The sequence below is a fragment of the Mesoplodon densirostris genome, chromosome 7, assembly GCF_025265405.1.
Source record: "Mesoplodon densirostris isolate mMesDen1 chromosome 7, mMesDen1 primary haplotype, whole genome shotgun sequence".
NCBI classification, from domain to species: Eukaryota; Metazoa; Chordata; class Mammalia; order Artiodactyla; family Ziphiidae; genus Mesoplodon; species Mesoplodon densirostris.
In genome coordinates, this window is record NC_082667.1 from 95,048,549 (window position 1) to 95,062,109 (window position 13,561).

Here is a 13,561-nt window from a genome sequence, read left to right on the forward strand (position 1 = left end):
CTGGAAACTTGGGCAAAATTACCTAATATCACTATAGCTTACTTTCTTTGTAGAATGAGGATTGCTGTGTGGATTCAGTTATTTAATATATGTAAGCACTTAGCACAGTGCAAGAGACATGACAAGTACTCAAGTGTTAGGTGGTATAATTTTTTTTATTATCATCATTATTATTTGACTTGTTCTATAACACAGTTCTAACATTGCCGGCAATATTGATGACCTTTAAAATCTATATTAGAACTAGATGAGTATGTATCTTTAATCTTAAATTTCTAGTTGACGTCTCATAAAATTGAAAAGAAGATGGCAGAACTTTAGCAATTTTAAATCAGCCAGACGTAAATATACTTTGTTCTTTCACAGCTTGCCCAGAGACAAATTCAGGAAATTCTTACTTGAGCAAGAAAATACTTCAGTAGAAAAAGTAATAGCCTCAGCAAGAAAATACTTCAACAGAAGAAAAAATATCCTCAGCCAAGATGAAAGTGAAAGCTCAAGAAATTATCCATCACACGCTGCCTCACATAATTCACTATGTTATTTATAACAGTATCCAAATTAGATAAATTATGTGAACATGTTTTGTAACCATAAATTTGTTATTATATTTTCTTTTGTAAATAGAACATCATTAACAATTTCTGAAACCATGTTAATGAAGTTGGGTGTCTAATAGGCATCTCACATTTAACATATCTGAAACCTAAATCTTATTCCTTCTCCCACCCTCAACCTACTGCTCCCCATTTTAGGAAATGGCAATACCCTTTATGCAGTTGGTTCCAGCTCCAAATCTGAGAGTCACATTTGACTCTTTTTTTAAAAATTCCACTCACTTGCCACAACCATGCATCAACACATCTTACTGGTTCAAGTTTAAAATCTGGAAGACTTCTTGCCGCCTCTATTACTACCATCCTAGTCCAAGCCGCCATAATCTCTCACCCAGCCTACCATAACAACATTCAGTCTAGTCTCATTGTTTCTAGCCTTATCGACTGTAGCCTAGTTTCTCCATAGCCACTAGAGTGATCCTTTTGAAAGATTAAATTAGATCTTACTCTCCTACTCCAAAGTCTCCAATGGCTTTCCCTTCACTGGAAGCTGGATTTTATATTAGTGCCTTGTATACTACATAAGTCTCCACTGCACTAGAAGGACATCTCCCATGCACTGCTCCAATTTCAAGTCCTAGCACACTTCCCCTACCCCACTCTTTTCTAGATACAGTGGTCTTCTTGCTGTTCCTTGAACATATCAAATAAAATTCTCCCCTCAGAGCCTTTTGTATTTAAAATACCCACTGCTTCTAGATAATATTCTTCACCCAAATATTTGAGTGGCAACCTTCTTTCTTCATTCAGACCTCTGCCGTAATTTCCCTTCCTTGGAGGTCTTCCCTGAGCACCGTATCTAAGATAGAACTGACATCAGTCTCTATCCCTCTATACTACTCCATTTTTCCTCATAGCACTTTTCAATACCTCATATATTCTAGTAGGAAAGAAAAATAAATGCAAACTTAATGAGCATAGGGACTTTGAGGTTTTGCTCACTACTGTATCCCGGAACCTAGAAAGTGCTTGGCACATAGTAGGTGCTCAATATTTATTTCCTTCATAAAAGAATGAATTATTTTATGGTTTTTGAAGTGTGAAAAGTTAACCGTTATATTTAATTCATATGTCTCTTTTAACAAAATAGAGAGACTTTAATGTAATACGCTTTTTTATTTCTTAAATCATACTTATCTTTCCTGCCAAGAGATAAAACTTATGTCTCAAATTATCTTTCTATTTTCCAAATATCTAATCTTAAAGCCTTTTTTTTAGAATCAATACAACTTAATAAAGGACTGTACAACTTAAATAAAACATGAAAAACCTGCTTAACATTTTGAAGAAAGGAATAAATAACTTAAAGGTGAAAAAATAGATCTGTAATTTTTAAAAAAGTTGGTAACATTGTGTTTAAATTTTCTTCTTGGGTATCATTGTAAAGCAACATTTGAATGAGGAATGATTATATAAGTAAACATCTGTAGGCAACTAAGAAACCAAGTTATGCTTCTTAATGCTAATACATCATGTGACAAAGCAATAAGGTGCCTATGAGTGATGAGATATCAAACTAATAATATAGAAAAAACTAGACTTTCAGGAAGGCTAACCATGACCAAATACTTCAAACAGTAAGTACAACCTTCTCACTTTTATTTGCACTTTACACTGCCCTACTTTGCTTACTCTCTCTCAAATTGGCCCTGGAGAAACAGACTTGTGATGATAGCAGTGGGAATAGAATCAACTTAAATTCCTGTGACTAGGCCAGTTAAAAATTTGCAAAGATAGCTAATCATCCCAGTATACACATTTAGCCTTTCTTTGTCAAGATTATCTATTCTACCCTCTTGGCATAGTCCTGAAGGGGGCTTATGTGTTTTGTGTTTTAACTCAAAACTGGATTTTTTGTGGCACTTTTGAATCTCAGTCATCAGAACACATTCCAATTTGAGTCATTGTATCCAACTTTGCAAAAACTCTGCTTTAAATAGCTTCAACTGGAAAAGTTTATTATTTGAACTCTAAAATGAACAAATTGAGTCACAAAGACAGAGGCATTTGAATTGTGAGCGAGTGATTTTTATTCTGTTTGTACATTCTGCTTCCAATCTGGGAGTTTTTTCCACACAAAAAGAAAGAAAGAAAGAAAGAAAAAAAAACTGGCTGAAATACAGTCAGAATTTACATGTACTTTTAAAATGAGCTCCAACAAAGAATTTCAGCCTTTTTTCAAATTTTTACTTGCAAAACCACTAAACCTGGTGGCTAAAAAATCCAATTTTCCATAAGAGCTTGAAACAATTTCAATATGATGATCTCTTTTGGCATATCTTCCCTGGAGATTACTAAATTAAATCTGCACTACTTTCCTGGCCGCCGATGGTCTATTTCCAGAATCTGGCAGCAAGGCTGGCACCATTAAAAGCCTTTGAAATGCGACGTTATAAGTGGGGAAATGGCAAGGAAGACGACTTGCAGACGGAATGGCAGAAGCGTCAGGGAATGGGTGAGAGAATGTAGAGAAAGGAAATTTCCACTCCACAAAGCCTTTTAAAAGAGATGGTGTTTGGGGATAGTGATGCTCCAGAAAGACACAACTCAAACCCCACAGCAGGACTAGGTAGTTAAACAACAAATCCTACCCTGAATTATCCCCGAGGCAATCATTTCAGAGTCCCCACGGTGGCGTTTGCCTGTATCTGAAGATTTTGCGTCTCAGTGTCTTTCATCACTCTCAATACCCTCACGAAAACATCATCATAAAAAGGGAGGTAGAACGGAGTCAGGCTCCGAGGCACAAGTCAGCTCCCCATTCCTGCGAAGACTCGCGTCCCTGAGGATGCTAGGGTTCCAGGCCGCCGCCCGCAGTCAGCTCGGAGGGGTGGGGGGAGTAGGAGGGAGTCCGCGCCTCCTATTGGCTGCCTCTGAAGCCCCGCCCCCACACCCTGGTAGCCGTCGCTAAGGACGCGGTGGGGTTGGGGTCGCGGCCGCCACCTCTGCCATTGCTAGGCAAGGTCGCCGCTGCTGCAGCTGCCGTCGCCACCACAGCCAAGAGCGCCAGTGTGCGGGAACCAGAGCTGCCGCGGCCAACCTTCCCGCCGCAGTGACGCGGGGCCTGAGATGGAGTGCAGGGAGGGGCAGAGAAGGAGGAAGCCGGAGCTGCCATAAGGGAGGCTCCGGGGGCGAGCCGAGAGGCGGCGCTGAGGTGAATGAAGGATGATGACCGGGAGGCCCGGAGCCCGGAGCGCGGTCGCAAGACTGGGCACTGAATCCTCGGACATCCGCGTCAGAGCCCCCCTCAGCCCTCGGTTGAGCGGCGGGCGTCACCGACCTGGCGCTTACCTGTATCCTTCCAGCTGTGGCTGCCGGCGTAGCGGTGTTGGAAGCGGGGTCCATCTTTGTTCCCATTAGACTCCCATTATCACAGATGCAAGGTGATAGAAACTAGCTAGTCATCTTACTGCGGATATTTGTTTCAGTAACTGTCGTTGCTCCCCTTAAACCTGAAATACCATTTTATCCTATGCTAGGACCGCTTTCCCGGCTACCTTATTATCTCACCCCCATTCAACTTTGGTTTAAATTTTTTGTGAGTTTTCAAATAGATCAACCGTGTGTTCTATGGGGATTGTTTTGTCTTCTAGAGTTATGCCGTTATGCTCTTTACTTCATATTATCCACCCCCGATTAATCATGCTGCTTGGAGAAAAGAATTCCACAAATAGGTAAAATGTTTTGCCTTCCTGAAACAGTCCGTTTTAACAGTTAACCTAGCACTTCCCTAATTTATTTACCAGAGCTGCTAAAGCCTAACACAGTTGGTTAATTTGTTTTGTTTTCCATCCTCTGCCCAGGCTGTTGTCAGAGAGACAACAGACAGAAGATGAGAAGCAAAGGACCCGGAGGCTTTGCACTGCATTATCTCTTGACCTGTCCCTAAGAATTGGTCTAGCCCACCTTTGAGATTGCTGTTGGTTGCATCGTAGAAAATTGAAAGAGTGAAAGAGTTTTGTTTTCAAAATATGTAAACCATGTTTATTCCTTCAGATAATGTTATGATAATTAGAGTGTAACCTTTGTATTCTCAAAGGACTTGGTTGGTAGTGATGGTGCTGTATAATCATCTTCATTCTTGTCAAAGAATGGAGTGTCTTCACTTTTCAAGTTAAACCCCATTTTCTTATCCTTATTGTCTTCCACTTCTGGGATGTTGAACTTTTAAAAGCAAGTCAACAACCAATTTTCATTTAGTACCTGCTCTTTGACTAGGTGCTTGGGATACAACTCTAGTGAGGAAGACAGATATGTACAAAGCTTAACTGATGGTAAAATATCCCCCCTCTGATCATGCTTTCCTCAAGCTTTTAACCCTTCTGTCTTTTCTTTCTTCAGTCAACTTCTCAGAAACCCTAACCTGCAATAGCAGCTTCTAATTCTTTTCATCTATTCATTATTAACTCCATTCACTTTGGCTTTTGCCCTTACTACTTCTCAAAACTGTCCTTGCTCAAGAAGTAATCTGAAATAAACTGTATTGCTTTCTGTATGGATTTGATTCTGTCCCCTTGACATTGTATTTTCTTGGACCCCGAACTCCTATTACACTGACCCTGATTTATAGCTAAATCAGAAAATAGGGAGGCACTGTAAGTGGCTCATTGACAAAGTGTATCTTTCCATCATTTTTATTAGTGAAATGGTCATAAACTTAATATTTTTAAATTTGTGAGGTATGAATATTGATACAACAAAGGAAATATTTGTAAATAAATTCAGCAGTACCTCAAATGAACAAAACCAAATAGACATAATTCCAGAATTATGTTGGTTTCCTATAAAGAAATGTATTACTAAAAATATACTTGAATTATAAATATATAGTTAAAATTAAGAAAGTTGTAGATGATCATTTCAATAGATGCCCAGAGCTTTGCTAAAATCCAACAACTTTTGCTAGTATGTGTGTGTATATATGCATCTGTATGTATATATAAGTATATATAATATACTTTTTGCTAGTATATATATATATATATATATTTGCTAGTATATATAAAATTAGTATATATATTTAAATTGGGATAGAGGAATTCTTTTGAATGTAAAAAAGACTATGATACTAAATCAAGAATATCATTATGTTACTAGTTAGAGAAACACTTAAGCACCTTTTGTATTATTTTGGATGTCCTTAGTATCTGTAATGTTTCATATTGGATATCTGGCACAAAGTAGGTATGCAAATTTATTGAATTAACGACAATTAAAAAAATGAACTGCGACTTAAAATAAGCAAGTGACTTGTAAATTTTCTACATGTGACTTCCAAATATGAATTCAATACTCAGAGGCCATCCAGCTTTCTGTTAAAGTACTCTCACTCAAGTCAGAATTCCCTGACTCTAAAGGCAAGGAACAAAACCTTATGAAGTTCATCTAATTAAAATTAGCTGAAGTTCTATAATTTCACTTTCTTAAAATAATTCAAATAGGAATAGAATAAAGAAGTGAAGTTCTTTCATGTCCCCTTCACACTATGCCTCTTGTTTTCTCATAAATATCTCCAGTCTTTTCCCCTTCCATTTTATCCTAGCTCCCACCTTGCCTCTCTTTGTTCCCTACCCAGTTTACACCCTATTCTTAATTATCTACACATATTCTCTCACCAACATCCTTGGTTCTTTGCACTCCTATTCTTTCTCAACCACCCAGTAACTACTACAACCCTATTTCTCTACCCCTTCACTCAACAATTAAAATGCTGTGAGAGAAAAAATTCACAAAACCGATACAGCTTGATGGTTTCCAGCTTCACCAGAACAAGAACAGGGTTCTCTTTTGTTCCTCTTAATTAGTTTCTGTGCCAGATCTTGATCACCTCCCGTCACTCGCAGTAGACTGTCTTACTATAATACTTCATAAGAGAGTGGATGCCATGAACTCCCTCAGGTCCCTCCCAACAAACAACACAAACCTTCTTACTCCCATCACCACCCTCAATCCCCTACCCTGCTTTTTATTCCAGGCTCACTGATGGGATATCACTTTTACTGTAGAAGGTGAATCCATTCACTTGTGCCCTATTTTCATCATCTCTCTTCTCAGTAACCCTGGATTGTAAATTATCCTAACTCTCTCTTACAATTTACTTCCAACTTTTGTCAAATAGCCTTCTTTCCCTACAGCCTGTAAACATGCTCTGGTCTTAACTATCCTTAAAACTATCAAACCCTTTTAACTGTGTTCTAATATCTCCTGTCTCCTTAGTCAAACCTCTAAAAAAGCGTAGTCTAAATTCACCATCTCTATCTTGAGTCATATTTTACACTACATTCCAAAGTATGCTTGAACTGATAAAAAGGGTAAATATAAAAATAAATACAAAATCATAAAGGAAAACTGACAGAAAATAGAACTTCAACTTTTTCAGAGTTTGAAGGTATAATAACTTTACCTTTTGAAAAGAAAGAATCAATTTCAAGTGAAAAATATCTCAAAGATAACTCATTAATTTAAAACTTCAGCATAAGGGGGAATTGTATAATTAAATAAAACAAATTGTCTGGGGAAAATACTTGTAGTAACTATGATAGAGGGTTAATATTTACACTATTCTATCCTTATTGAATTCACTGAAATTAATTTTTTAAATGACGTTCTCAATAGATAAATGTCCAGTGACTCTGAGCTAACAATTCACAAAAGAGGAAAATAAAAACTAGTTGCCCAACATGGTATTATTCTATTTTGCTAATACATACATAATAAAACATGACTTTCCATTCGGTCTCTCTAAAAACAAAGTACTACCTTATGCTCATGAGGTGTAGAAACTCATGTTCATATATTTCTAATGACATGTAGATTTATAGAACCCTTTTAGAAACCAATTTGTCTGTGAGGCACTAAAAGCTATAAAAATGTGTATGCCTTTTGTCCTAGTTTACCTAGTAAGAATTTTCTCCAAGGAAATCATTCAGCAATCTTTTATTAAGCCATTACCATATTCTAAGCACCATGCCAGGCACTGGAGTTACAGAAATTTAGAGGAGAAATATATGACCTACCCATGAGGGTGTCAAGTCATCCAGTGAGGGTTAGAAAAAGCTTCATAGGGGAGGGACTGCTTGAGGTGTCCCTGAAAGGATGAGTAGAATTAGCCAGCAAGTGCCAAAAGATAATGGCATACTGCATCATGGCTTGTTCTGTTAATAAGTATCTTAGTGTGGCTGGGCATCAGAATCATGCAGGGAAATGTTGAAAAATGAAGTTGAAAAAATAGACCAGATTATAAATTTCTGTATATTCCAAGAAATTTATAATGCATCATGAAGGTGATAGGGAGATTTTAGAGAACAGCAAAGAATGAGAAACCCAATAAGATTTGTGTTTAGCTGGTTTTGTGGAGGTTCAAATGGAGGATGGCAAGTTTAGGAGTACTGTAATAAGATGAGTTAGAAGACTACTGAAGTAGTCCAGGCAAGGGATTTAGAGCATCTGAGCCAAGTCTGTGGAGAGGTACAAAGAAGAAGAAAAAGAATCTGGATGGCTCTAATAAACTTGACAAGAGTATGGGTTATATGATTCATAGTTATTATTGATGGTAACATATTTAAAACAACCTAAATGAGCTACAATTAGAAAAAGACTAAATTGAGAGAGGAAGAGATGAGGATGAGGTGGGGTAGATTAGGCTATGCTTTTAAATTATAATCATTATGTATTACGTGCCCGTAGTATTCTTGGGTTTGTTGTTGGTTGGTTTTTTTACTGTTAAATATATAAAAATTACTTTCCTTTGAAGAAGTATTTAACAGTGATTTTATGGAAATATCTTACCTTAACAATGCAGCTTGTATGAAAAATAAATGTTTAACCAGCCACTTAATATTTTTTAAATTTGGATACCATACTTTTAAGAGATGCAAAGGCAGCAGTATTTTTTACAACTTGGCAGGCAATATTATACATGTGTATATTATATAGAGAAAGAGACATTTAATTAAATCTAACAATATATAGTTGTCAGAACATTATTACAAACATTACATTTGTGATTTTCTTTATGTTCCTGTGGTGAGACTTCAAGCATGTTAAACAGAGAAGAGAATTATCTCCACATGCATCATAGTCCTGCATATTTCTCACCTGAACCAAAGCAACTTCTCCCTTTTCTCCCCCCACAATGTTTCTCTTGGGTACCCTGAAAGGAAGTTGCACTTTCCTCCACTGCCATGTTGTGACTTCGTAGTTAGCCATCTTGTTAAAGTCTGACTCCTTCTAATAAAGTACTCTATTAGAAAAGAACAAGCTAAATCTTTAGCTGTTTCTGTGCTAACAACAAAAAAAAAAGGTTGCTTCCCTTTCTGTTTCATTTTTATAAATCCTTCAAAAGAAACTTTAAGTAAAAATATTGTGTGTGAGTGCGTGTATTTGTTTATGGTGAGGTAGTGCAAAATTTTCTAATACAGGTAAATTAATTATGAGCAATGGCATAAAAATGGTTAAATAGCAACATAATTGAAAGCTCCCATTAGCAAAGTTTCAAATGACCAAAAAGTTCAAATAAACGTGCTTGTTTTGAAATATATAAGTTTTTTTTTTTTTACTATGTTGATGCTGAAGCCCTGCAGGATCCTAAAATTAACACATTTTGAGTTAACAACTTATGTATAGCATAATTTATTATTTAATGTATTTCTTATATTCTGTTTTACCATTAATATTTATGGCATATAAAAAACCTTGATTAAATAGAACTCTTAAAGAGAATTTCATACCTTTATTTTGAGGGGGGAAAAGTTAAACACACTGTTTATTCTAAAAAGACAAATAGGCATGCCCTGCAATAAATAACTTCAGTACAATCTTGTATGCATCTACATCTAATGATGAGGTACTAAAAATGGTAATTGAATGACCACTTTTTAAAACTTCAAAATCATTAAAAACAGAAAAATACTGTGATAAATTTGATAAAGGCATTCAATAATGCCAGTTAAAATGTAACTAAATAAGCTCAGGCATCAATTAACCATATCAATTCAACTTATTTAAAGAGAGTTTAATTTTATACAGTAAATTTCAAATGAATGGATAATTAGGATAACTAAAATACTCCGTATCTGGCAAAATTCTGAGTAAACATTACTGTGTATGGTTTTCCTAATGGTTTGTTTGTTAACTTATGAGTAAATCACTAAGTAAACTATATTCCCAAACTTTCCAGTTATATTGCTATTTGATTTTTAATATTTGAATATGACTTTCATGCTATGGATTAAAGGATCTACTGAGACGTTTAATTCATCTGCTTTCTATTAATGAGATATAACCTTCTTTCATTTTTCTATATACATGCCTAAGTAGTAACTTGTTAATAAGTACTCAAATATCTGTATAATGAATGAAAAGATATGTAGTCTCCTTATCTGGGCTCATGATGTCTAAAAGTAATTAATTTTTTCCCCAAAGAAAGTAAAATGTATCTTCAGTTCTAATACCAAGCCAAGAGTTTTTACATAAAACATGTGCCAGTCATACACTAACACTGATGTGTACACATTCTAATTGTTCCACAAAAAATCATTACATCATTAGTATGAGGCTGTAATTGTATTTATCAGATAGCACTGATACTCATCCAGTAAAGACATAAACCACTGTCCTTAACTTTATGCTGCCATTAGAGATATGAAAATCCATTTTGAGAAAAATTTAGAAGAAGAACGCCAAATATTGCTGCAGCAACAAAAAATATGTCGAAATCAAGCACGTAAATATTTTGTGGAGTCAAACCAGAGAAAAAAGTAAGTAACTGTATTTTATTTAGAAGCATAGAAACTCAAAGTCATAAATTAATCATTTCTTGACTTTGTAGCATTTTATGAACCTAAGTCATGACAGTCATGATCAAGATTTTTGTGGCTTTTAAATTTTATTGTTTTTCTGTCACAGCACAAGGATAGTGATGTATCATCTAGTTTACTGACCATGACTGTAGCAGTCTTTTCTTGTCATAGAACTTATTAGTGTCATATTCATTTCTTAAAATGACTATAAAAAGTATTCTTCATTTTTTGTAACATTTTATGATAAAAGGTTACCAATTAGCATTTAGGCTCTAATAGAACATATTTGATTTTAATTCATTATTCACTTATATATAATTTTTCTATATGTGTTATCCTCATTCATCCAGTCAGAAAAATGGGGAAAGTATGAATAATTGTGGAAATATGATAAAAAAAATTTTATAAATGATTGCCATTAAAAAATGCTTTCTAGTATAAACTAGAAACTAAATAAAGTAAAAATTCAAACCATCCTATTTTTCAAGATGTGTTTGAATTATTAGATTTTTTTAATACAGAGTGGTTATGCCATTTTTATTGTTGTTTTTGCTACCTTGTTCATAGTTCTACAATAGGTGAATAGTAGAAAAGCCCTAGAATTTATTATTACATCATTTATTACTACATCATTGGGCATATGTTGCAAATCCCATTTGGGGAATAAAAAATTGTTTATCTGTAATTTTTTCTGGCACTGAATTCTCTTTAGATTAACTCTATATTGCCTGGCATAGTTGAAAGTATTTAATGAAGCATGTTTTTGTTTTTGTTGTGTATTTGTGTATTTCTGTTTTTCTCCTACCTTTCAGCTCCTGAAGCCTATAAAAGGCACATGATAGGAGTTCAAGAAAAATGAATAATCATATGTTGAAAGGGTCATGGGCTTTGGAATCAGAGATGTAGGTTTAAATCCTAGCTCCATGAGTTAGAGCAAGTTATTTAATCTCTTTGAGCTTCAGTTTCTTATTTATGATTGGAATTAATACAATCTTTTTCAAGGAATTGTTACATAGAGCAAAAAAGGTAGTCTTAGAGATGAATAGTTGAGACTGCATGTACAAGTATTTGTCACATAGTGCTCTTCATTAAGCTTATTTTATTGATTATTAAATTAATATTTGTCAATTGTATATTTTCTAATAATTGTCTTGCTGTATGATAGCAGGCTTTATATGTGGAATTTGATTCATAAAGTTCCTACCTGTCTTCTCTCATCAAACACCCATAAGAATTCTGATGTAGAAAATATAGAAGAAAATTTTTGGTTTAAAATTCTAAGAGGCAGAACATTTTCCAATACAATTTCATTATGTTTTATTTTTCTGTCACCCTACAGAGGGGTAAAAAAAATTGTTTTTGTAAAGCCACATAAAACTTTATTTTAAAACACTAATCTTTTGTTTCTATATTTCACCTTTTAAAAGGGGACCAAATTGTGCACTTCTGAATTTCAGACTATGTCTATCATTATGGATTTTTTGACCTATCTATCTATGCTTAACCTCATCTAAGTTTATGGTGTCTATTCATATTATGATCATAGAGTTTAGAAAAAAATATTTTTCCTACAAGTAGAAATATTCTCCTAACACTGTTTTTTTCTACAAAAAGAGACAAATTTATACTTTGACATTGTCAGTACTGTTTCCCCAATAGTACTCAAAAGATGTTCATAGCACCAAGTGCTCTTTGTTTACTTGCATTAATCGCTTAAAATCACACACATTTTAATTTTCTTGTTATTTATTATTTTTTGCATTTCTATTGCCAGTATTTTTCTTGTATGTTTTTATCACATTCTTAAGTTTTCCACTCTGTCACTCAGTGTCCATACAGTGGAGTCCCCTTTGTTTCCCTCCAAGTCCTCCTCCCTTCATCACTAGGTACTGCTACAACAGATACCCGTTACCTTTTAGATCTAATGCACAACGGGCATCTGAGACTTCCCTTTATTGGTCTCAGGAATTGGAGCCACAGTTTCTTGCCTCATAGCATCCATTTTTTTTTATATAACATTAGTTTGCTGGATCACATCCTCAGGTAACTTTCTAGTAGGCTGCTTTGTGGACCAAGTAATTTTAATATATACACACATAAAGAAAATTAACTTACTTCCTACACTGTTTTTAATTTTCAACTTTAGAACTATCTTTTGATAAGTTAGTGAATAGGCATTTATTCATCAGCAAGCATAGGTAATTGAGTACCAATTATTAAACATCATATTGGGAGAAAAAAATAATTTTGGTTAATCTATTTTATCACTAAATGTTAGAAATGTCAATAATCTGATTTAACGTGACTTCATGAGGAAAATAAATTGAAATAAATTTTAGGAAGTAAAGAACTCAAAAGGAAGCTTCAGATATTTTAAAACAATATAATATAAGCATGTAGGCTTAAAAGTTCAGATGATCAGACAAAACTCCTATGGAACTATATAACTAACTGGCAGAATAAGAAAGGAAAGGACAGAATGGGGAAAACTGCCCAAATAAAGAGAAGAGGAAACACTACCAAGTGGTGAGAGACAAGCACTTAGGAAGAATCACTAAAATCTATAATTAAAAAGGATTCCTTACATATCCTATAGGCAGAAAAAAGATTACCTAGAGAATCACGGAATGAATTACTTGGTGAACATGAATTATGGGGTAGCTGCATTATCTATTTGTGAGAATGATGGAGTTTGGAGTTCCCCATGAAGCAGGAAGACTGTACCTTAGAATAAATAAGAAGGAATTATACTTTAAGCAATAAGTCATATTAATCAAACCTGCATATATAGAAGTTTGGTATAAACTAAAAAATATAAACAGATTCAAATAAATCCAGATATCAGTAGGTTTAAATATCCATGGGTATATTATCCATAATATATTCATAATATATTAAAGGAAAATTAAAGGAATTTAGTATATTTAGAAGTTATCTTTGACCATTTAAAATGTCATACAGGACAGCATTTATTCACTCAACTAACATTTACTGGGTTTCATATACTAGAGGATAAAAATAAAATGCATGATTCTTGCCCTCAATTTACTAATAGTGAAGTAATAAAGGATGGCAATGCTATGCAATAAATACTATGATTGAGTCACCTACAAGGTGCTGTAGAAGTACATCTCATATACTGTA

The 13,561-nt window shown here is 34.6% G+C and overlaps 1 protein-coding gene across 1 annotated transcript in view; it reads left to right on the top strand.

Annotated features, from left to right (window-relative positions):
• The first annotated feature begins 3,782 nt into the window (after positions 1 to 3,782).
• CEP126 (centrosomal protein 126) overlaps positions 3,783 to 13,561 on the top strand; it is a 101,134-nt gene continuing 91,355 nt past the window's right edge. Inside the window, 2 exon segments of the mRNA XM_060105236.1 lie at positions 3,783 to 3,910; positions 10,256 to 10,375. Coding sequence (XP_059961219.1) covers positions 3,783 to 3,910; positions 10,256 to 10,375 — 248 coding nt within the window.